Below are 21,984 nucleotides of genomic sequence, written 5' to 3'. Positions count from 1 at the left end.
ACCTGCCGGAAATTGATTAATTATCTGCTCAAGGCATCTTCGGGGCAACCGTTCCATCCCAATGAGTGCTGGTGCGATAAATTATCCTCAATCTTTACGTTCAGTTCGCTGATGTTCTCTGTTCATCGGTTAAAATACCGAGGTAAAGTAAGGGCAGGGACCGGGAAACATCATTGTTGAGGCGCCGGGGTTGCCTCAAGAGGGGGAGGAGGAATTTGGTTTCCCTTTGGAGCAGGAAGAGAAACACCTTTTCTAACTTTAACTAGGAACTTTATTTCACCTTATTGACCGTTTGCCGGGTCGATTTAGAACTGTTACAGGGTCGGTTTGGAACTGAACTGTAGCCGGTTCGATATGGAACTGTAGCAGGTTTGATTTGGAACTGTAGTTGACCGTTTGCCGGTTCGTTATGAACTGTAGCCGGTTCGATATGGAACTGATGCCGCTACGAGGATCTAATCGTCCTTTTATAGTTGGCAAAATGTTTATTTAGATCCTTCCAGAAAGATTTAGAAAGATCTATCCATCCAGAAGATAAATCCAGAAAACTCTGGATTTAAAAAGGTTGGCGCATCATTGCGCGCGCGATGATTACTTTGCGTACTAATCATCGGTCAGGGTTCATCCTGCGTTCGGGTCAGGGTTCATCCTGCGTTCGGGTCGGGGTTCATCCTGCGTTCGGGATTGTTCGTGCGCGTCGGTGGTGTGACTATGCAGTAGGTGTGGTTTCTAAAGCCTTCACACACACACTCTCGCGCCCTGTGTCTCGTGTGTTGAGTGTGTTGGTGTCGAACATGCTCCCCCGGGCTGCGAAGAATCCGTTGAAGCACTGCAATCCTGATTGCAGTTGTCTTCGATAGGCAGGATAGAAATTCGGGAAACAGCTCGACGATAAATCGTTCCCCCGATCCTGACATCAACGGCTCGTACAAGATTGTCTGATCCAGGGTATGTGGTGATGATCCTGCCCATCTTCCAGGATTGTGATGGCAGATCTCTCTCCTCAACCAGCACAATCATTCCAGGGCGGATGTTAGGATGTGTCCGTTGATTTTTACTGCGGGGCTGCAGGCTCTGCAGGTAGTCCTTCCTCCATTGTTGCCAGAATTTCTCTCGTAGCTGTTGAAGGTATTGCCATCGGGACAATCGATTCATCGGTACATTGTTGTAGCTGGGTTCCGGGGTTGCAATCAGAGGACGACCCACCAGGAAGTGTCCTGGCGTGATGACCTCTGGGTCCGAAGGATCAGAGGAAATAGCGAACAGTGGTCGTGAGTTCAGGATCGCCTCCACTTGGGTCAGTACCGTAGCGTACTCTTCGAAGGTTAGCTTGGCGTCCTTCAGCGTTCTCTTGAGGTGATACTTGGTGCTCTTAACAGCGGCTTCCCAAAGTCCTCCAAAATTTGGAGCTTCGGGTGGGATGAAATGCCATACGATTTCCTTCGTCTGGCAGTATTCCTGAAGTAGCTCGATGGTTGCTTGGTTTCGGAAGAGTTGGTATAGCTCGTGTAGCTCCGAATTGGCTCCCTTGAAGGTGCATCCGTTGTCCGAAAAGATTTCCTTGCTTAACCCTCGCCGACTGGTGAACCGATGGAACGCTGCAAGGAAGGCCTCGCTCGACATATCCGAGACTAATTCTAGGTGGACTGCTTTCGTTGCCATGCACACGAAAACGGCAATATAAGCCTTAACAAGGCGAGGCTTATACCGGCCCTCCTTGACGAGTACTGGACCGGCGTAATCAACTCCAGCCTTCTCGAATGGATGCGCTTGAGTTACTCGGCATGAAGGAAGGTTGCCCATTAACTGGCTGGAACTTCGTGGCTTGGATCGGAAGCAGCGGACGCAGGATCTTGTTATCTTTCGAACAGATGATCGTCCATCAATAAGCCAAAACTTCTGACGAATGGCTGCAAGCAATCCGGATGGTCCGATGTGTAGAAGCTCTTGATGATACGCCTGTATGATGAGATCGGTAACTGGATGCCTTGGAAGCAGGATCTGATGTTTATTGGACAGCGGGAGGTCGGAATGCTGTAATCTTCCGCCTACACGCAGGACTCCGTTGACAATTATCGGGTGCAGGGCGTAAATCCGTTTACAAGATTCGTTGCTTTCCACTCGTTGGATTTCGTCAGCTAGCGTTTCACGCTGAATAAGTTGGACTATGATGTCCTGGGCGTCTCGAAGTTCCACAACAGTGGGAAAACGATTGGTGACACGCTTCGAAACGTCCTTCTCACGGCAGTTAAGGATGAAGCGTCGAACTAAAGCGATTACTCGCTGGAGTCTTCGAAAAGAGCTGTACTTTGAAAGGACAGGTAAGTTGGGTTTGTTTACTGCCGGTGTGGCAGCGATGGGTGTCGCTCTCAATTCGGGAAGGCCGTCATCAGGTAACTCATCAGGAATCTCTACTTCATAATCCGCGCTTTGGAGGAACTTTGGGCCCAACCACCAAAGTTCGTTTGTCCGTAAGGCCTCTGGCAGCATACCGCGGGACACAATGTCTGCTGGATTCTGCTTTGTTGAGATATACCTCCACTGTACTCTCAACGGTTCGGTGAGTTGACGGATTTTTTCGATGCGGTTCCGCACGAACACTTGCAGGGATGTAAGCGGTTTCTTCAGCCAAGCGAGAACGATCTGACTATCCAGCCAGAGGACTACATTGCTGGTGTTGTAGTCGCAGGATCCCAGGACCTTGGAGATCAACTTCGCCAGAAGCTGAGCTCCCAGCAGCTCCATTCGGGGAATGGTGACTTGTTTCATAGGAGCAACCTTGGATTTGCTGCAAACTAATCGAAGACTTGCAGTTCCGTCAGGGAAGATACAACGCACATACAACGCTGCTCCGTAGGCTAACTTAGATGCATCCGAAAATCCATGAAGTTCAACAGCGATGTGGTTCGGCATCACGACGCACCTGGGAATCCGAATGTGGTTTACGGTTTTCAGTGATGTCCGAAATTGCAGCCACTCCTGCAACAAGTCTCCTTCGAGGTAGGTGTCCCATGGGAGTCCCGCCAACCAAATCTTCTGCATAATGAGCTTGGCGATGATGATCACTGGTGAAAGCAGGCCGATCGGGTCAAACAGCTTGCTTATCTCAGACAGGATGGATCGTTTGGTTGGAAAGTACGACGTTTCTGCATCCTGATTGACAACGAATGCGAATTCATCTTGATGCGGACTCCAAGTCAGTCCTAATGTTTTCAGTACTCCTTCGCAGCCGTGGCTCAGATCTACCAACTCCTCTCGGTCACCTTCAGGGATGTGCTGTAACAGCCTTGGTGAGTTGGAGCTCCATTTGTGGACAGGAAACCCAGCGGAATTCAGGATGCCAAGGAGCTCGCTCTGACACTCGAGAGCTTCTGATACGCTGTTTGCTCCAGACAGAATGTCGTCGACGTAGCAATCTTCTCGGATGATTTTGGCAGCCCTTGGGAATCTCATAGCTTCATCGTAGCTCAGCTGCAGCAGGCATCTAGTTGCGAGGAATGGGGCACACGCTGTCCCATACGTCACCGTTGTTAATTCCAATACGCGAAGAGGAAGAGCTGGATCAGCACGCCAGAAGATTCGCTGGAAGCACGAGTGCGCTGGAACCACCTTGATCTGCCGATACATTTTGGATATGTCGGCAGTGAAGACGATGATATGTCTCCGGAATCGGATGAGGATGACGAAAATATCGTTCTGTACAGTCGCTCCCACCATCAGGGCTTGGTTGAGAGCTACATCAGATGGAGCGGCCTTAGCAGATCCATCGAAGACCACACGGAGCTTGGTGCTGGAGCTAGATGGTCGTAGAACCGCATGATGAGGCATGTAGAAGCAGGCTTTGTCTGGTTCGTCAAGGTCTTCCCTGATCTCATGGCAGTGACCGAGAGCTTCGTAGTCGTCGATGAATTTGGCATATTGCTGCTTCAGAGAGGAGTCCTTCTTCATACGTCGCTCAAGTGAGAGAAAGCGACGCAGTGCCAGCTCTCGGTTGACCTTCAACTGAGGTGGAAACTCACGAAAGGGCAGGGCGACAACATATCTTCCGTCCTCGTCTCGGTGGTGAGTTTCTCGGAACACCCTTTCACACGCCTCATGCTCCGTGGGTTGATCGGTATCTTCGATCTCCTCAACCTCCCAAAACCTCTTCATGGTCTCGGGCAATGAGGCGGTGGTGGCGATGCAGCATTGTTGGTCGTTTTTTAGTTCTTCGCCATCTCCTGCCACGACCCATCCAAAATGCGTCTCTTGAAGTTCGGGCAAGTCTTCTCGAAGCTGCATCCTTCCTGATTTAAGTAATCGTAGGAAATGGGATACGCCTAACAGCATGTCTATCCGTCCAGGCGTATGGAAATCAGGATCAGCCAGAACTAAGCCAGGTGGCAGGGGCCACTGCGTAATATCCAGCTGAGTCGAAGGGATGATTCCTGTTACCTTAGGAATCACCAGGCATTCAACGGTTGTTGAATAATCAGAACATCGCGACTCGACTGCCACGATGATCTTTTCACGAGCGCAGGTCTTGACAGCACCCACTCCAGTGATGGGCACAAACGTTGGGATTCTCGCAAGTGACAGGCGATCAGCGATTGCCTTTGAGATGAAGCTTGCTTGGGAACCGGAATCCAGAAGAACACGGCATGGTATTTTCCCGTTGTCGCTGTTTTTTATGTTCACGAGGGCAGTCATGAGCATAGCAGTCGTTTGTTTAAACGGTCGGTTTTTTGGAACAGCGGTATAGGACGAAGGATTAAACGAAGCGGTAGTGGTGTCCGACCAGACTGCTGGAGATGTGTTTATCATTGGTGTGGACTTCTCCGATGCTGGCTTAGCATCCTCGTGCAGAAGCGTGTGATGTTTCTTCTGGCATTTCGAGCATACCCTTTGTGATGGACATTCGTTTACTCGATGGCCAGCTCGAAGACAGTTGTAGCACAGGTTTAACTCCCTCACCTTGGCGCTGCGTTTTGCGGGTTCCATTTTGTTTAATGCGGGACATTCAAAATGGCGATGTTTCTCGGAGCACACGAGACAGGGATGTGATGTCGATGACGATGATACTGCGTGTGCTTTCTGGCTGGGAAGCTTACCAGTCGACTGCTTATGGTTTCCCTCCTTCACGGTGGCTGCCTGGTGTCGATTCTGGAACCTTTCCAGAACTTGGCATTCGCTTTGCAGGAATTTCATAATCTGCTCGAAGTCTGGTAGTTTTCCGTGTTCCTGCGTTCTTTCCCACAGTTGGAGCGTCTGGTCGTCTAGCCGAGCAGTGATGATCTTAGTTAGCAGCAAACCAGACATCGCGTCGACTTGGATGTTTTGGTACTGCAAACCTCCAACGTGCCGGTTTACAGTTTTTACCAGCTCTGTGAGATCCTTGTGGTTCCTCTTTGGAATAGCCTTCAATTCCAAAAGTCCAACTAGATGGGTGTCAACGATAACGCGAGGGTTCTCGAATCGCTCCTTCAGTTGTTTCCAGGTCAGCTGGAAATTGTTATCCTGGATCATCTTTGCCGTTATCCATCCAGAAGCATCGCCGACTAGTGCCTTATCCAGATGATGAAGCTTCATGGCATCGGAAACGTTGCTGCGACCGACAATGTCCTCAAACATCGTCTGAAACTTCGGCCAGTTTTCCACCTTCCCATCAAAGCTGGGAATCGGAGCTCGCAGTGGTTGATGTTGCACCATTATCGGGGTATGAACCGTGCTATTTACTGGAACAGCGGTTTGCGGCAGTGACACGGATTGCTGCTCGAGTCTCTCCATCGCCTCGGTGTGGAGAATATCAAAGGCCATAAGCATTTCGTCTTGCTCTTCTAGCTTCGATGGTGGGCATGCTTCCATAATCTCTCGATGGACAGTGGTGTACTCTTGGTAGTGTACATCGAGCTTTTTTGCGAAGACCTTTAGGAGTGTTGGAGTCACCTTTGTAGGGTCTTCTTCGGCTTCCTTCAGAGTGCGGTTGATGAGTGTGACTCTCCGCTTGATTTGGCCACGCTGGTGAACCAGGAGCTTGAAGTCGTTATCGTCATCCTTCTTCTCCGGTGTGTGATCGAGTCCCATTTTGGCTTAGTAAAGGCTCGCTGCACACACGATGGAACCAAGGTAAGGTTTTTTATACACACACACTTCGCGTTGTTAAAGCCACGCGAACGCTTTTCACTATATCCTCACGCAAAGGATGGATTCTACTTGCTTCGACCGACGGTTGGCCGACACTAGATCTTCCTCTGGTGTCCTTGCAGGCTGCTCGGATGTCACCAAAGGTGCCGATTAGCGCACTAATCGACAGGGAGCACTTCACTGGTCGCTTCGGGGACCGGGAGTGAAGGTTTTGCTTCTACTGGTTGTCTGGTTAACCAGAGAAGGCTTGTGGTACCGAACGGCTCGGTAGAGACGGGTTCACCAAAGGTGCCGATCAGCGCACTAATCGACAGGGAGCACTTCACTGGTCGCTTCGGGGACCGGGAGTGAAGGTTTTGCTTCTACTGGTTGTCTGGTTGACCAGAGAAGGCTTGTGGTACCGAACGGCTCGGTAACGACGAGTTGACCAAAGGTGCCGATCAGCGCACTAATCGACAGGGAGCACTTCACTGGTCGCTTCGGGGACCGGGAGTGAAGGTTTTGCTTCTACTGGTTGTCTGGTTAACCAGAGAAGGCTTGTGGTACCGAACGGCTCGGTAGCGACGGGTTCACCAAAGGTGCCGATCAGCGCACTAATCGACAGGGAGCACTTCACTGGTCGCTTCGGGGACCGGGAGTGAAGGTTTTGCTTCTACTGGTTGTCTGGTTAACCAGAGAAGGCTTGTGGTACCGAACGGCTCGGTAGCGACGGGTTCACCAAAGGTGCCGATCAGCGCACTAATCGACAGGGAGCACTTCACTGGTCGCTTCGGGGACCGGGAGTGAAGGTTTTGCTTCTACTGGTTGTCTGGTTAACCAGAGAAGGCTTGTGGTACCGAACGGCTCGGTAACGATGGGTTGCTTCCACTAGCCGCCTAGTTGACTAGGGAAGGCTTCAAACTACCGGGGACTGTAAGCCGGTATCCGGTTCGGGATGGACCAAAATGTTGAGGCGCCGGGGTTGCCTCAAGAGGGGGAGGAGGAATTTGGTTTCCCTTTGGAGCAGGAAGAGAAACACCTTTTCTAACTTTAACTAGGAACTTTATTTCACCTTATTGACCGTTTGCCGGGTCGATTTAGAACTGTTACAGGGTCGGTTTGGAACTGAACTGTAGCCGGTTCGATATGGAACTGTAGCAGGTTTGATTTGGAACTGTAGTTGACCGTTTGCCGGTTCGTTATGAACTGTAGCCGGTTCGATATGGAACTGATGCCGCTACGAGGATCTAATCGTCCTTTTATAGTTGGCAAAATGTTTATTTAGATCCTTCCAGAAAGATTTAGAAAGATCTATCCATCCAGAAGATAAATCCAGAAAACTCTGGATTTAAAAAGGTTGGCGCATCATTGCGCGCGCGATGATTACTTTGCGTACTAATCATCGGTCAGGGTTCATCCTGCGTTCGGGTCAGGGTTCATCCTGCGTTCGGGTCGGGGTTCATCCTGCGTTCGGGATTGTTCGTGCGCGTCGGTGGTGTGACTATGCAGTAGGTGTGGTTTCTAAAGCCTTCACACACACACTCTCGCGCCCTGTGTCTCGTGTGTTGAGTGTGTTGGTGTCGAACAATCATCTAAATAACGAATTCTCCACCCGGTGTCGGTTTATGGAAGGCTGGTTAAGCGGAAGAAAACGAGGTTATTTTCAATGTCCGGAAGTAGGATTTTGTATTTCTTAGTAAAAAGTAAAAATAAAGCTCAACACGGTTGAGCGCGTATCATCGAAATACATTTAAGCCCTTTATGTTGTTTACTTACAATTGGAATTAACAAGCTTTGGTAGTTTCGGATGTATGAATTCTAGAAACAGACTTAAAGATTCACGAAAAGATAGAAATACAACCGAAATAAAATCTTTCAATAGACTGCTTAAGATTGTAAAGAGAAAAAAGTTATGAATAAAACGCACATTAAAATAGTTCGAAACAACTCTATTTTGGTTTTATTTCCTTTTTCAAAGATTGAGTGTTCTTGTTTTACAAGTTTGTTTTGGTTTTGTTGACGAAGTATATGTAAACAATATGTCATTTATCTAAAACAATGTTAAATTTCATTTCATGATTTTCTGTGTGCTTTATAGCTTTGTTAAAGCTTAAATAAAAACAAATTTAGACATAATATAACAAATTTAAAAATTATACTCAATTTAACAATTTATCATCACAAATCTTTCCTTTTTCATTTCCTTTTAAAAGTTTTTAAAAATTTAAGTTAAGAATGTGATTTTTTTTTCAAAATTAATTGTATGAAAGAAAAAGTTGCCTCTTCTTTTATATAAAATGAGCAAAGAAAATAAATTCGTTCTCTAGAGAGTTCATTACCAGCATCGCATCCACTTTTGTGTTGCATTCTTATGGGGAAATGAGCCATGGTTTCAATCAAATAACGTTAATTTATTGTTTCAGTTAAAACAATTTAATGTGCGTGCAAATGTAATGTGCTGTATGTATTCATAAACTTGCGCTGTTGTCAAAGTTCCATAACGCATTCGTGAGCATTCGTGACTAAGTAAGGAAAAGCGCAACAAAAAACAAATCTCAAATCAAATCGGCTATTGTCCTAATGATTGCTCCAGGCAAATTATTCTATCGGTAATCATACTACGTCCTACGGAGTGTTGCGCACTGTACAAAGTGTTTATGTGTGTTTTGTTGTTTCATTTTCAAAGTGACATGATGTGCTACGCTACAGATAACTGTTCGTGTCCTTTAAGGTGTGTCTGTATGATACAATTGATTAGTTCTGCAGTATGGTGAAATTTAAATCGTGTAATATGTACAATATAATTATACTATCGTCGTTTGCGTGATGTCTATCCTTTTAAATGTAATAAAATAATATAAAATATGCCACGGGAAAGAAATAAATTAAGACGTTGTTACTATTGATTCAAAAATAAAATTGATTACAACTAAATAATTATTTATGATAAAAAATTGTTTCAATGCCATTATGAATAGTAAAATTTTCCAAAATGAAGAATAAAATTCCAACAAAAGGTGATCAAATTAGTGAAACGATCTAAATTTCAATTTAAATCTTAGCTTCCTAAATTGTTCAACAAGATGATGAATAAATTTATCGGTGAAAATTTCAAATTCATGAATGAAAACACGTTGGACGTTTCAAGAAAACACAAAATCGTAAAAAAAATCATAACACCTAATGAAAATGAAGGTATACCCACATCCTGTACCATATGGCCGTACACTTGCTCTCTCTTTCTCTCTCTCATACACACACACTCCCTCCCTTTCGCATGATGGGGATAAAAACCGTTTCGTAGTCCATCTTGCATAATTTCCGGTACACCTAAGGGTGTTTCCTCGTTAAGATGGATCGGTAGGCTTGGGATGATTAGAATAACCGCACACAACGTGCGATACTGCTCGTAGCGAAAACTTCGACCACAGTCCGGAAAGCATCTGTCCGAAAGCAGCCATTATGGGGCTGATAGTATACCGGCTCGCACCACCGTTGTTCGGTGGGTGTATAGTTAAAGAAAATCACATTTGGTTTTCACCGATCGATGCTGGCCGTGGCCAGGTGTGTGGTAGGATTTGGCCTGATCCCTTGAATCCAACCATCTATTTTCAACTACCGCCCCCGGTGGCTTCGTTGGCGGCTTATTTTGCTCATGCAACAATAATCAACCAGCCCGGTTCGTGAGAATGCGAAGTTTGGCGCTGCCTCAGCGTGGCCACAGATGGCCCCAAAGCAATCTGTTACAGGGTAAGACACTAGCTTCCGCCAGAAGGGTTGTTTTAAATACCGGATCTAACTTTTGAACAAACTTAAGATTATCGTTTTACCCACTGACTGGCAGCATCCGAGACGGTTCGGAAGATGTGATGACAAATTAATTAACAGTCTTAACAAAGCGTCACATTCGGAAGCATCATCAAACTAGCCGGGCCAGCGAAAGATCAAAGTTCCCCTTTTCACACCGCAGGAGACTCATCGATGTGATAATGGAGCTCATAAAAGGCTTCCACACAGGACCAGTGAAAGCTTACCGCAACCTGCGTACGTGCTACGATTCGCTTCATCAAGTTTTAGTTTATGTGCTTCGGTAGCAAATCTACCCTTTATCGCTTTCGTTTGTTTATTAAAAGACAATTAATAATTAATTGGTCTAGTGATAGAGAAGTGCAAAACGAATCAGGTTGAGTAATGGAAAAACAAAAACGTGATTAGGAAAAAAAACAAGGAAAAAAAATTCATTCAACGATTGTAAATGCAAAAAAAAACCAAACTTAATTTAATAATTGTTTGATTTTTCATTAAATAACTTTAAATTTTCTTAAAGAACGAAACGAACACAGCAAAAATAATAAAAAAAAAGTTTTAAAATATTGCATGATACAGGATGAACAGAAATAGGAGTTCCAAATAAAACAAAGGAGAAAAAATGTTTGCAGTAATTGTAATGGTTTTGAGTTTACGAGCACCGGTTTTCTTTTACAAGGTACAGTTTCACGTTCAGTTGAACCTACTGGGTAAAGTATAAACGTAATCGAATTCCTTCCCACAAGTGTGATTTTACCTTCCGAGACTGTCTCAAGGTCCTGAAGAAGTTTGCTTGAACTCGTGTGTTTGTTCTTTTAGCTTGATGTGGTGAATTTTTCCTTACCTTTTTACACTACTCAACTATGTGTTCAAAGTCTACGCCTTTGTCTATCTGCAGATGATAAAAAAACATGCCGTACCTTCTTCGTTGAAATAATATTACAGTGTTCGAATAGTATTGAAACTGAAATAATCCCTGCATCCGGAAAATGTCCTCTTAGAAGCTAGAGTTTCTAGAAATTAGATGCCACCGTCTCGCACATTACTGCCAAATGCAGGGCAATGCTACGCTTCATCTTACTCGATCAACACCGACCAAACAACGTCCAATCAGTCTGACTTTGCCTAGCAAATATCTTATTAATGCTACTTCTGCTAAACATATGATACATGACGTTGTTTGCAGCAAAAACGTTTGGTGTGACACTTTGGATGCCGCATTGTGCTGCATCGCGGCCGGGTGTTCACCTGCAACGAAATTAATAGATTTTCAGTTGAAGAAAGCCGTCCAATTTTAAGCGTCACAATGTTTAGTGATTTTTAAACATAAAACAATAAAATTTTCTTCTTGCATTTTCTATTACACTGATCTTTTATTGCACCAAGTGGTTCAATAATTTTTTGACCCATGTAACGAACTTTTTATTTGGAAATAATTTAAATCAAAACCAAATCATTAATTGCATTCGTTACGTTTTTCAGCAGAAAACAAAATAAAGTTCAATAAACACTGCTTAATGATGAAACAAACAGATTGATTTTGTTTGACTTCGAGTTACGTTATTGATTGCCTTCAAGAATCTACCATAACGGAACTGCTTTTAAAAGATTGCCAAACTTTTCCCCGTATTCGTACTCAGCTTCCTTTTTAATTGTAATTGCGAATAAGTTTTATTTTGTTTGTTTGCTTCGTCGCCATAATTGGTCCAATGTTTGCTTTTAATAAGCTTTTATGAGTTTTCGCTTCATCGTTACCATGCTAAGGGTTTATTATTGTTGGTATGTTCTTGTAAGGATATTGCTTCAAACCATACCATCATTTTCCTATTTATTCTGTGTGCAATGTACAAATATATATTGTTCAAATGATGAAGCAATGAACGAATGTTGTGCGTTGGTAGAGTTTTATGGTATGTATGAAAACCCCCCGTTGATAGTATGCTTTTGTGTGCAACTTATGCATAAACGCAGGTGGGCATATGTTCAAACATACGAGGAGTGCAAATGTATCGTTGCAGAGCTCTTGTCTCTATCGCTGTGTACGATGCATACAATGTGTATCTTACAATTCTGTAGCAGTGTATTCCTTCTGTTATGAGAATCACGGAAGTATATGTGGCATTGTCATACCGTTCGGTATACTTACCGCTAATCACATGGGCGTAGACGCTTGCCGACTTTGCCATCGTTGGAACGCACGTATAATTTCCTGTATCGCTTTGTACAACCCTTTTGATTTTTAACCTATTGAAACATAAAAAAAAACGTAATATTATGACAAGGTTTATTGAAAAATGACACTTTTTAAAGTAAAGATACTTAATAATATTAAACGAAAATTAAATAACCGAAAAGAAAAAATATGTACAAACAAGTAAAAAATTGATTGAAATAAAATAAAGAAAGATATTAAACATAAATTGAGGTAAAGTATGGTAAAAAAATACGTAATTACAACTATTATTCATCTTACCTAGATGTCAAAACTTCTGTCCAATCTGTTTCGACGGTAATTCTACGATTTTCACTAGAAAGCAGTTCGTTTTCTTGCGCCATAGGCTCGATGAGCGTAGATCCTGCAAAGAAAAACAACAATAGTAAAATAATATAAATGTATTCTTTTTGAAATGCAATGTCATGAAATAAATGCTTTTAGCTAGGAATTCGAAAAACGCAAGCTTATTACATCGATTGCGCGTAAATGTAACATACCTTTGTACCAAAAAATAGTCCCTAGCTCGTGTGGTCCCTGCTGAATAACGCATGTCATCGTGATTTCGCTATCTGATTTGACAAATAAGTCTGCTGGACCAAGGATTCTCGCTCGCAGTTCTAAGTAATGTAGGTGGGAGTGAAAAGTTGTTAGATTATTTTCTTAGTAATAAGGATCTTTACTTAGATAGCAAATGTCGAAGCAGCGTTGGTTTATATGTTTTTGTTTAAAAAAAATCATCGAATTACATCAACATTACTTAATACTGTTCCCAGTATTGGGAAGAAACGAGTTCATACTAACCAATAACATTAAGTAGGTAGGACAGTGACATTTTAGGTTCCGTGTTAATTTGACACTCGTACACGCCCGTGTCGCGCACTTGAGGATATTTTATCTGCAGCGTCCAATTGACTGAACCTTCTGGGTGGATAACCTGGAATGAAATTTAAAAGGAAATAAGTTTTTCAAGCACGTATGCACGGGGAAATGATTTTTACATCCGTGTGCCGTTAATATTCAATGAACATGTTTCGCGCACGTGTTTACCTGGAAACGTTGATCCGAGGTGTACGTTGAAGCGCCCGTTGTAAGTATGTGTATATCTCGTTTCCGTATCCATGCCACCTGCAGCCGTAAAGGAATGTAAAGTAAGTTTTTCTTTCGATTTGAAAACAATCCCCAGTTGGTTCAAATACGTTTTATAAAAAAAATGGAATCCAAAGTCTGTTCTAGGCATTTGTTTTTATATGTGAAATGATTATAATAAAACATACTGCCGCAAATCTCAGCTGTATTGTTTGGTGCTAAATCGTTACCAGAGATTTATCATTTTCTAAGCTTTCGTTTGATCTTTGGTGCGATGGTCTGCGATTGTGGTTTGGTGATGGAATGTGAAAGATTTACCAGACCGATAAAAAAAATACTACCTTCATTCTCAGGTAGCCTGATCCTCTATCACTATCGTGTAACATTGTTTGAGAACGAAAACCAATTTTACCCTCATCACTGCTGCTCAACAGGAAACGATAATCGATTGCGAACGTGAAAGATCTACGAAATGAATCATCTACAGTATCTAGCAGCACGTACATCAATGCAGCGTTTCGATACTACGTCCGGAGACCCGATGCTTCACCGTCAGATACAAATACTTACATCCTTATCCCCAAGACGTTCTACGCGGCAGTGTAAGAACCCGGTCTGACCGACGGTTACGGTTAGATTGCGGGGCACGTCAAAATCAAAGTACGGTTGTAAAGCGGCAGACTCCTCGGTCGTGGTGGTCATCATGCTTGAGCTGACGGAAACTGTGGAACGGAAAAAAGCAAACGTTTCGAATCAAGCGTAAGCAAAATGCGATTTTTTGCTCAACTGCCCCGAAGGTGTAGCCCAACCGTGGCCAGTTTGTGCTTTGTTTTCAGGCCAAACAAAAAAAAACTGTTTAAAAAAGCAGTATCCAGTATATGTTAAACAACTTTGTGGAATGGCCACACAACGATTAGGTAGGTGAAGCATAGTATTTTTATGTAATTTTTGGTATTTTTTATTTACAACATTCATAACAACATCATCAACGTTCCCTAAATTGTTTGAGATGGAATTTCAAGTGAGCTACTGTACTCATAGATAAACCATTAAGGCGTAATAAATATTTTTAAATGTTATCTAAAACTCTGCATCACAATTTATTAAAAGATATAACAGTTAACTTACTCTCTGAAAACTTTTTTTAGACTATTTAAGTATAGAGAGATGTTGAATATCATGCACTTTAATCAGATCTTTTCAGCCGATTTCAAACAGGTACAGGACTGGTGGAAATACCATACGTACAATTTCTGCTTTCCAGCTAAGAGGTAAACTTAAGTCTAGTAAGACATTGGGGTCTTTTTGGTCATCAGCTTGATCTTCTTGATCATTCTTCAAGAAGTTCAAGATGATGAGCAAGAAGACCCCAATAAGAAGAATGATTGTCATATATCTTAGCATGCTGGGATTACGATTGTGTCTTTCACTTTTGTGTTGTAGATATAAATAATGAACAAGGTTAAGGGGAAATTAACGAATATTTATAAACTTTGCGCATTAACTTACGAAAATCTCATCATTAGTAAATCGTGACTTTGTAACAAATACCATTCAGAAACAGATATTCGAATAAGCGTTGGATTCAGTCATCTGACAAGATAAATTACAATCAACTAGGACTTTCATTTAACGAAAGCAGCCTTGATCTTTGAGACCGTTTACTGAGGCACTACAACCTCAAGAGGCCGTGGCTTTCAACTACTGGCTTTCAGGTATTTTATTTACCCTATAGTCAGTCCTGCGTACAGGCGTTCTGTCCGGAAGGGATTTGATACCCGGTCTTGTCCTGTAGAGACCATTGCCACTATCATATCCATCAACGGGTCGCCCCGGATGCTGCAATACGTAACAGTACAGTACAGTACAGTACAGTACGGATGCATAATCATGTGATAATTCAATGTGAATGATCGTAAGTGTGGATAAAGTAACGATTTGTAAAATCGCTTTAAATACCACAAACGGTAAAAAATCAGTAAATAATTTATTCCTATTTTTTATCGTTTTTTATTCTTTCGTATTCCTCGTTACATTTTGCATTACTACGTTTAATGGTTTATCAGTTCATTTTTTATGTTTTTAGAAAAAAAAACATTTGCAATGTAAATGTTTATTCATGTAAATTGTTCACCTCTACGACTTAACAGAAATAGTTTAAAGAAAGTTAAACCTAAACCTAACCTAGTTCGTTACGGTTTATAATCCGTTTGCGCAACAAGTACAATGACTCCAAAAAAAGAATAATATATTTTTCATTATTATGAAAATTATGTACCACTAAGTTTCATAAAGTTTCCCTTGTCTCTCTTGCCAAAAATAAGCAAAGCAAACTATAATCCATTATCATGTGTTTCCCCATATTAATTTATCATGAGCTTAAACTGCCACTTTAGCCATGAAAAGGTAGGTTTTAACAAAATAGTTGCAGTAAAGTGATTTCTTTTATTTCAATTTGCATATACTGTTTTTATCATAACCTAAATTGTATAGCGTTTTTTTGATGGTTTATTGGTCTTTTGAAATATTTTTCATCGCTTTCGGTTTGCTCTTTTTATTAAAAACATGTGCTGTAAAACGCTCTGCTGTGCTTTATATATATTTTTTTGCTTTACCGAATGATCGTTGTGTAAGCACGGTGTTAAACGCACACACCTGAGTCCTTTTCAGCGAAAAACGCGAAAAGCGGTACACTGCAGCATTGGGAGCTATCCGGGCATAATGGATACATTACTCCGAACGCCCCAATCAGAAATGGTCGTAAAGTTGAAGGTAAATAAAAGATTGTTTAAACGAAGTTTGTCGTTTCGTTTTTTTTTTTAACAGCGCAACTTACCTTCGGTTCTGCTTTGCAACAGTAGTATGTAGACTCCAACATAGAAGAGTAATTGATTGAACATCTTCACTAATTACTTCAAACTGCACATAAATGGTTTGATAAATTGTGCCACGTTGCTTCCAATCCACAATGTTAAAACTATCCACCGATTCATTCACGCGCAAAGATGGGCTCTTGGAAATGGCAAGTTTTCGGGGCGGACCGATGGTACCGATAAAAACCCTCGTGCTTAACGCCTTCGTTGTTTAATAGGGTGGGTGGTTTTGGGTAATATCCTTCCGTCTAATTCGTGTCGAGTCACTATCGACTGCCGCAGCACTGCCAGCAAGCAGCTTCGGCCGAAGTTGAGCCTGACTTACCCCGGTGCCTCAGTAAAACGGTCTGATGTTTTACCGATGTGCACAAACACTCGCAACCGTTGGCGGGCTTTTCCGTACCTTCCGCACACAAACAAACCACGCGAATGTCACCAACAGCGCTAAATTATGCTCACTCTTTTTCACCGCAGACAACGCCTTCTGCCTGTACCGCCGTGGCTGGATCACCGCACCACCGAAACGACCAGTTTCTCCTGGTTGAGGGCCACAAGGGTCACGCATATTTATCACTGCCAGTACACCGAGCGGGTTTGGGGAATTTGCCTTCTCGATCCTAGCTTACGAGCGCACGCACACGCACTCAAACACACCGACACACTAGCCTCGACAAGCCACCGACAACATTGAACGCGCGACGAACCATTCATCCGACCACGACCAACACGACCGACTGCACACACTAGCACCGGCAGGACGATCCAGCATACAAGTGGTTTTCCGGAACGGATGCAGCTACAGCAACGGCAGCAATCTCATTACATGAAATGCATTGTGCTTTTAGCAAACCAACCTCCTTTGCCGTCAGCTGTGGCTGCGGGCCCGTGTTGCGGGCGGCAACGTGGAACAACGATAGGTTTAATTTAACTTTTAATTAATTTTTACGACGTCAACCGGATGGCACATTTTTACACTGCAAAATGATGGTCACGAAAACGTCGACTACGGCATCGTTTGTGCAACTTTTCATTTATTCCTCGGGCAGCATGCTGTTGCTGGAAGTTGAGATGCTTTTTTTTGCTATCTTGTCTTAGGGTAAATTGTTGCTTCGTAGATAATGGGTAGGATTACAAACGATAATATAATCAGACGCACTCATCCACTGGCAGTGAGCGGAACACGAATAGCGAACGGTAATCTGTTACATGTGCTGATAGCCATCTCGTACGAAAAGTGCTGTAATTGTTTCACACACTGAGTTTTCACACCATATGAACGAGATTTTGCTGGATTAAGCCCGAGTGTCATTAGGATTGATGCCGGGAGCTAATGACACGTTAGGCACACTCAGTAAACTTGTTAATATTTCTCCTTCCTTACATTACATCCACTTGGTTGCTGATAAATTTTCGATCACATGTGTCTTACTGTAAGTAATAGAAAAATTTATATCTTTGCTTCTTGTCAAGGTAGTTTTAACAAACACTTTAAATACACATTATTTCATGCAAAACACATCTAATGATATGGAATTACTTTGTAAAACACTTTTTTCACTGACTCATGGTATGTTTTTTTTTGTGTGGAAATAATTTATCTTTTCCATTTGCACTGTAATCCATTATTATTTGGAGACACTTTGCAAAAGAAAAGCTTCACGTTTGGCCAGTTTCCAACATCTTTCATGAAATTGGTCACATACACATATTCCATTTACTGTGCTTAAATCCAATCCAAACTTCAAGATGGAGAACTCTCCCATTCATTGGTTTCGTTAATTTATTTACATTCCATTAACACTGGATTTTTCACACGCTTCAACACGCTTAGCTAAACCGATTGGTGTGATACGAAAACAATTCCTCTAACCAGTCACCGTATGGCGAAACATATACTATGCGCTGGGTGTATGGAAGTTTTCCTAGCGAACGATACGATAAACACGATAGCATCAAACGGTAGTTCACAAGAAACTGAATCCCGAATGTCATTATCAGAGATGTGTTGCATCCTTGCCAATTCTGCAGCAATCGAGAGCATGCTGTTGATGCTCGATTACTCTCTGGCCAGCTATAGCTCTCGGGTTCTCCTGCTCTTAAATTTATCTTTATTATTTTAGTGAAACAGGACACCAGCGAGTTCTCTTTGGTAACGGTAGCGACGGGTTCATGTTCTCTGTGTGTTAAGCTTGCGGAGCCTGGAGAGCACATGGAGACGCCCGGTGTTTTATTTCGCTTACGTTTGGACCGGGGTACTCAAAGCACTCACGAGTTACTTAACGGAGAGATCCTCTGAACGATTGTTTTGTGTTAATAATAAAATCGTCAAAGGCTGAGAATTTTCAATAAATTCACAAAGTACATAACTTGACAATTTTATTTAATTAGTCATGAAAATCAGACCATTTACAAGCTTTTGTTGTTTACCTGTTTCAAATAGCAAATGGGCTGATAGTACAGTTAAATATGCGAAGCATGTTTGTCATACTCGATAATTGAACTCGTTCATGTCTGATAGGAATTCGAGCAAATATTTGGTATTATTGTAATTAAAACAATAAATGTGCAATTCTTAGGTAGAACAATTAATATTACATATTTTTTTACATATCAATAAAAACGCTTCGTAATGTTCAATAATTTGAATCGATGTTAAATAAAAGTATTTTATTCGCTTTCATTTTCATATTTCGTGTAAGCAAAACATAAATATGTGAATTTTTTTTAAACGCACGAGATATTAGAAACGCCTTTTTTCTGCACAATTGATCCGTTTTCATATGTGAAGTATACAAAACAGATCGAATGCCAGATAAGCTCCCGACATGATGGATAGTATGCATTGACTGTCATTTATAATTAGTCTGATTGCTTTCATGGTGCTTATAATGAGCTCACTCTAGCGTAACGATGATGCGACCAATCCAGCATCGCTCGAGGGCCCTTATTTTTCATCATTAATTTATCGCATACATCACATTAGAACCACATACCTGCCCGTTGCCGGTACATATTCATTAGCTTGACAAACAGCGAAACTGGAAAAGGCTAAAAATGTGGACGAAACGTTCCAATATGAGAATTTTTTAAAGATCAAATTCAACAATGTATGATGAGCTGAGCATTTAGTAAAATTTGCTCAGCTTTTTCTATACGCTGAATGTTGGAAAAACATATCATACACAAACATGTTATTTTTTAAACAAGCTCCTTATAATTCTGGTTTGGCTCCTTTCTGTGTGGCTATCGCAATCAGAAAAGGAGTTAAAAATTACTTTTGAATCGTAGCCAACAAAAAAAGAAACCAATTTTTGTCAGTTATCTTATAGGTACACAACTACAACAAGCAAAGAGTTTGTAGATATATTATGAATAGAGAGAAAAAAACACTTCAATGTTGATGGTTTCATGAGATATGCAACTGAATGGTGTATAGAACGCTTAACTGGAACAATGTTGCAGTTTGCTGTACTTTAGTTTTTTGGAACCTCAGCTCACATGTCTCACTGACAGCTTCTTTTACAAAGACAGTTTCTTATCTGTGTCGATCGCAACGAACTTACATGGAAACTGCTTGAAAGAAACCACAGTTGTGGTTCAAAGGAAAGGATATTTAAAGAACAAATTGGACTGCTCTAATCATTCTTGCAAGTGCTGTTGTTACAATACTAGGATTTTAATTCTCTTTCCATTGCAAACTGCACTACTGGCATACTGTACTGTAATTAATTTTCAAGTCTAGTACACGGAAAAACAAAAAAAAATCCAAGTTAAGAGAAGGAAACCATTTCATATGAAATAGTAACATTGTTCTTCATTTGTCAAAACTATTATTTGGATAGCATCTTTGCCAATCGAAAATATCTTTACCAATGAATCAAATTCACGGACAATGCCTTCTAACAGTAGTTTATGTAGTATTTCATTTTTTACATTTACATGATACATTTTTCATAGTCAATTTTTGGTACTGTTTCGTCCACTTCATTTTGCCAATCAAAATGCCATAATGCTTTTGTTGCTTACGTTGCACATCACGGATTAAACCGGTTTTAGATTACCGACATTGACGTGCGATTTTGAAGCGAAAGAATTACGGCCCTACTTCAAGCATGTAATTGGATATTTATTTCGTATTTTCAGCAACACTGTTCAACTATGCGCATCATTCTAACGAAGCGTAACGTTAGCTATTCCACACCAGTCCTATCAGCCGTTACAATCACATCCCTCACGCATCCCAAAGTGTAGGCCGACGGTTATGTTTAGCAAATCCCACATAGCATCACCTGTTTCCTGTGACCTTCGTGAACGATCGAAGCATTTTTGGCACGGAATTGAGATACAATGGTTTCTAATACATAGCATTTATTCAGTGTCAAGGAAATGTTTAAAGTCTCTTTTGGTTTATTACCAAATGCCTAAATATTTTAAATTACATGCTGTAACGCTGGGCATAATAATTGCTCGTATGATGATACGTAATACACGAAATTTCTCTTAAGTGTACATTTTGTGCTTTCAAATACAAATTATTGAAACCACAAAAATTGTTAAGGGCTCTCACCGCTTCCCAGAAAACAAGTTTATAAGTTGCTTGCATGATTTAACGCATCGAAAATTTGACCTCGATCGTGCAATCGATCGAATCGAAGAGTGTTATAAAAGCTGCACAAGGAGGTATGTACATTGATCCCGGTCGAAATAATGCAATAATAATGTCCTTTCGTCTAGACATGACCATCTCGTAATTGTTGGTATTGGTATTGCTTGCTGAAACATTGAAGTGCAATTTGCACTCCAATACAGTAGTTGTTTGAAAGCAAAAGGTTTATGTTTGTCTCTTTGGTTAAAGCTTTTAGGTGTATACAGGGGGATGGATGGGTCGGAGGATAGAGCCAAAGGTGATGAAAAGGAAAGGTTCAATCCATAAGCACTTGAATTCTTTTTTGTGTGTCAACCATGTTATACAAATACTGATATTGCGCAGAAAAGATATACAAATTTAATGAATAATATACGGTTAATATTATCTTATGCAATAGTATAACAATTTTACCCATGTATCCTGTTTACAGGTAAACAGTGCTGAAACGGAATAGAGAATTTCAAATACATTCTTACAATATTTACCCAAACTAAACACAATGTCATGCTACATACCTTTGTGCTAAAAAAAGGACCCTTCTAAGAAGCGTCTGGAAAATATCAAGAAATCAGATTATTTTCATATTACAACAAACCATGTTAGGTAAAAAAAAACAGTGACATAAGTCTAGAAACCTTTGAGCAATGAACAGACAGCACAACGGGATACAAATGGCCAGTAAATGAGGATAGTTTCGTTGCCTAAGGTACCGAATTTTTTTTTCTAAAATACACTTGATTTGTTGACAAAGATTTTAAGCCGCTTACGGTACGATCTGCGTGTCAAGGGCATGATATATTAACACGATACCCTGTACCTTCGTCCTTGTTGCTCTACCATTCACACACAACCGATTCCACCGTACGAAACCCGTACACACCCGAGGGAGCGAAGTGAACAAGGTTGCAAACAATTCTTTCTGCCCCGAAAACCCCAGAAAACCAGCGGATGGAAAACGAAAACAAATTGTTGCATTAAAGCACCTTTCTCATAGTTAACGTCTGCCTTCACACGGTCTCGGTTGGCCCCGGCTGAACGGTTCATCCTGTAAATCACGCAAAAGGCGAAGGAAGCAGGCGTTCTCTTACGTACCGAGAACCATTTACACCGTTCCGATTTTTGAACGGTAAGGAAAATCGTCTTCGGATGGGAAAGTTCGTTCATGTGGAATGGTAATTTTTGCGTAGAAGTGGGTAAGCTGATATGGTGTACCGGAATAATTTATCTTAATCTGTTGATCCAATTATCTTACT

The 21,984-nt window shown here is 41.7% G+C and overlaps 2 protein-coding genes across 6 annotated transcripts; both read right to left on the bottom strand.

The window, feature by feature from the left end:
• Positions 1-402: 402 nt before the first annotated feature.
• On the bottom strand, positions 403-7,223 carry LOC125768811 (uncharacterized). Its single transcript, XM_049436960.1, has one exon. It carries the CDS (start codon positions 6,061-6,063, stop codon positions 739-741), a length of 5,325 nt encoding a protein of 1,774 aa, XP_049292917.1. The 5' UTR covers positions 6,064-7,223; the 3' UTR covers positions 403-738.
• An 807-nt stretch (positions 7,224-8,030) lies between these two features.
• Positions 8,031-18,397, bottom strand: LOC125768895 (zwei Ig domain protein zig-8-like). 5 transcript variants are annotated; one of them, XM_049437211.1, is made up of 9 exons: positions 17,621-18,391; positions 16,047-17,511; positions 13,781-13,932; positions 13,172-13,249; positions 12,926-13,058; positions 12,622-12,741; positions 12,383-12,485; positions 12,056-12,153; positions 8,031-11,157 (listed from the first exon to the last, which is right to left on the bottom strand). In XM_049437211.1, the coding sequence occupies exons 2-9, from the start codon at positions 16,108-16,110 to the stop codon at positions 10,982-10,984; spliced, it is 924 nt and encodes a 307-aa protein (XP_049293168.1). In that variant the 5' UTR covers positions 16,111-17,511; positions 17,621-18,391; the 3' UTR covers positions 8,031-10,981. The 5 variants fall into 5 exon arrangements, with proteins under 5 accessions (XP_049293168.1, XP_049293163.1, XP_049293164.1 ...); XM_049437206.1 differs by lacking the exon at positions 8,031-11,157 and having other exon boundaries at positions 11,327-12,153; positions 17,621-18,397; XM_049437207.1 differs by lacking the exon at positions 8,031-11,157 and having other exon boundaries at positions 11,327-12,153; positions 17,787-18,397.
• Positions 18,398-21,984: the final 3,587 nt, after the last annotated feature.

This window comes from Anopheles funestus, chromosome 3RL, assembly GCF_943734845.2.
Source record: "Anopheles funestus chromosome 3RL, idAnoFuneDA-416_04, whole genome shotgun sequence".
Lineage (NCBI taxonomy): Eukaryota > Metazoa > Arthropoda > Insecta > Diptera > Culicidae > Anopheles > Anopheles funestus.
This window is presented reverse-complemented; position numbering and strand designations above follow the sequence as displayed.

Coding starts and splice junctions, on each gene's coding strand:
- LOC125768895 (XM_049437206.1), bottom strand. CDS start 16,110: ATGTTCAATCAATTACTCTTCTATGTTGGAGTCTACATACTACTGTTG. Junction 13,933..16,046: donor GTTGCAAAGCAGAACCGAAG/GTAAGTTGCGCT, acceptor TCCGTTCCACAG/TTTCCGTCAGCTCAAGCATG. Junction 12,486..12,621: donor GACTATTTTTTGGTACAAAG/GTATGTTACATT, acceptor TTTTCTTTGCAG/GATCTACGCTCATCGAGCCT.
- LOC125768811 (XM_049436960.1), bottom strand. CDS start 6,063: ATGGGACTCGATCACACACCGGAGAAGAAGGATGACGATAACGACTTC.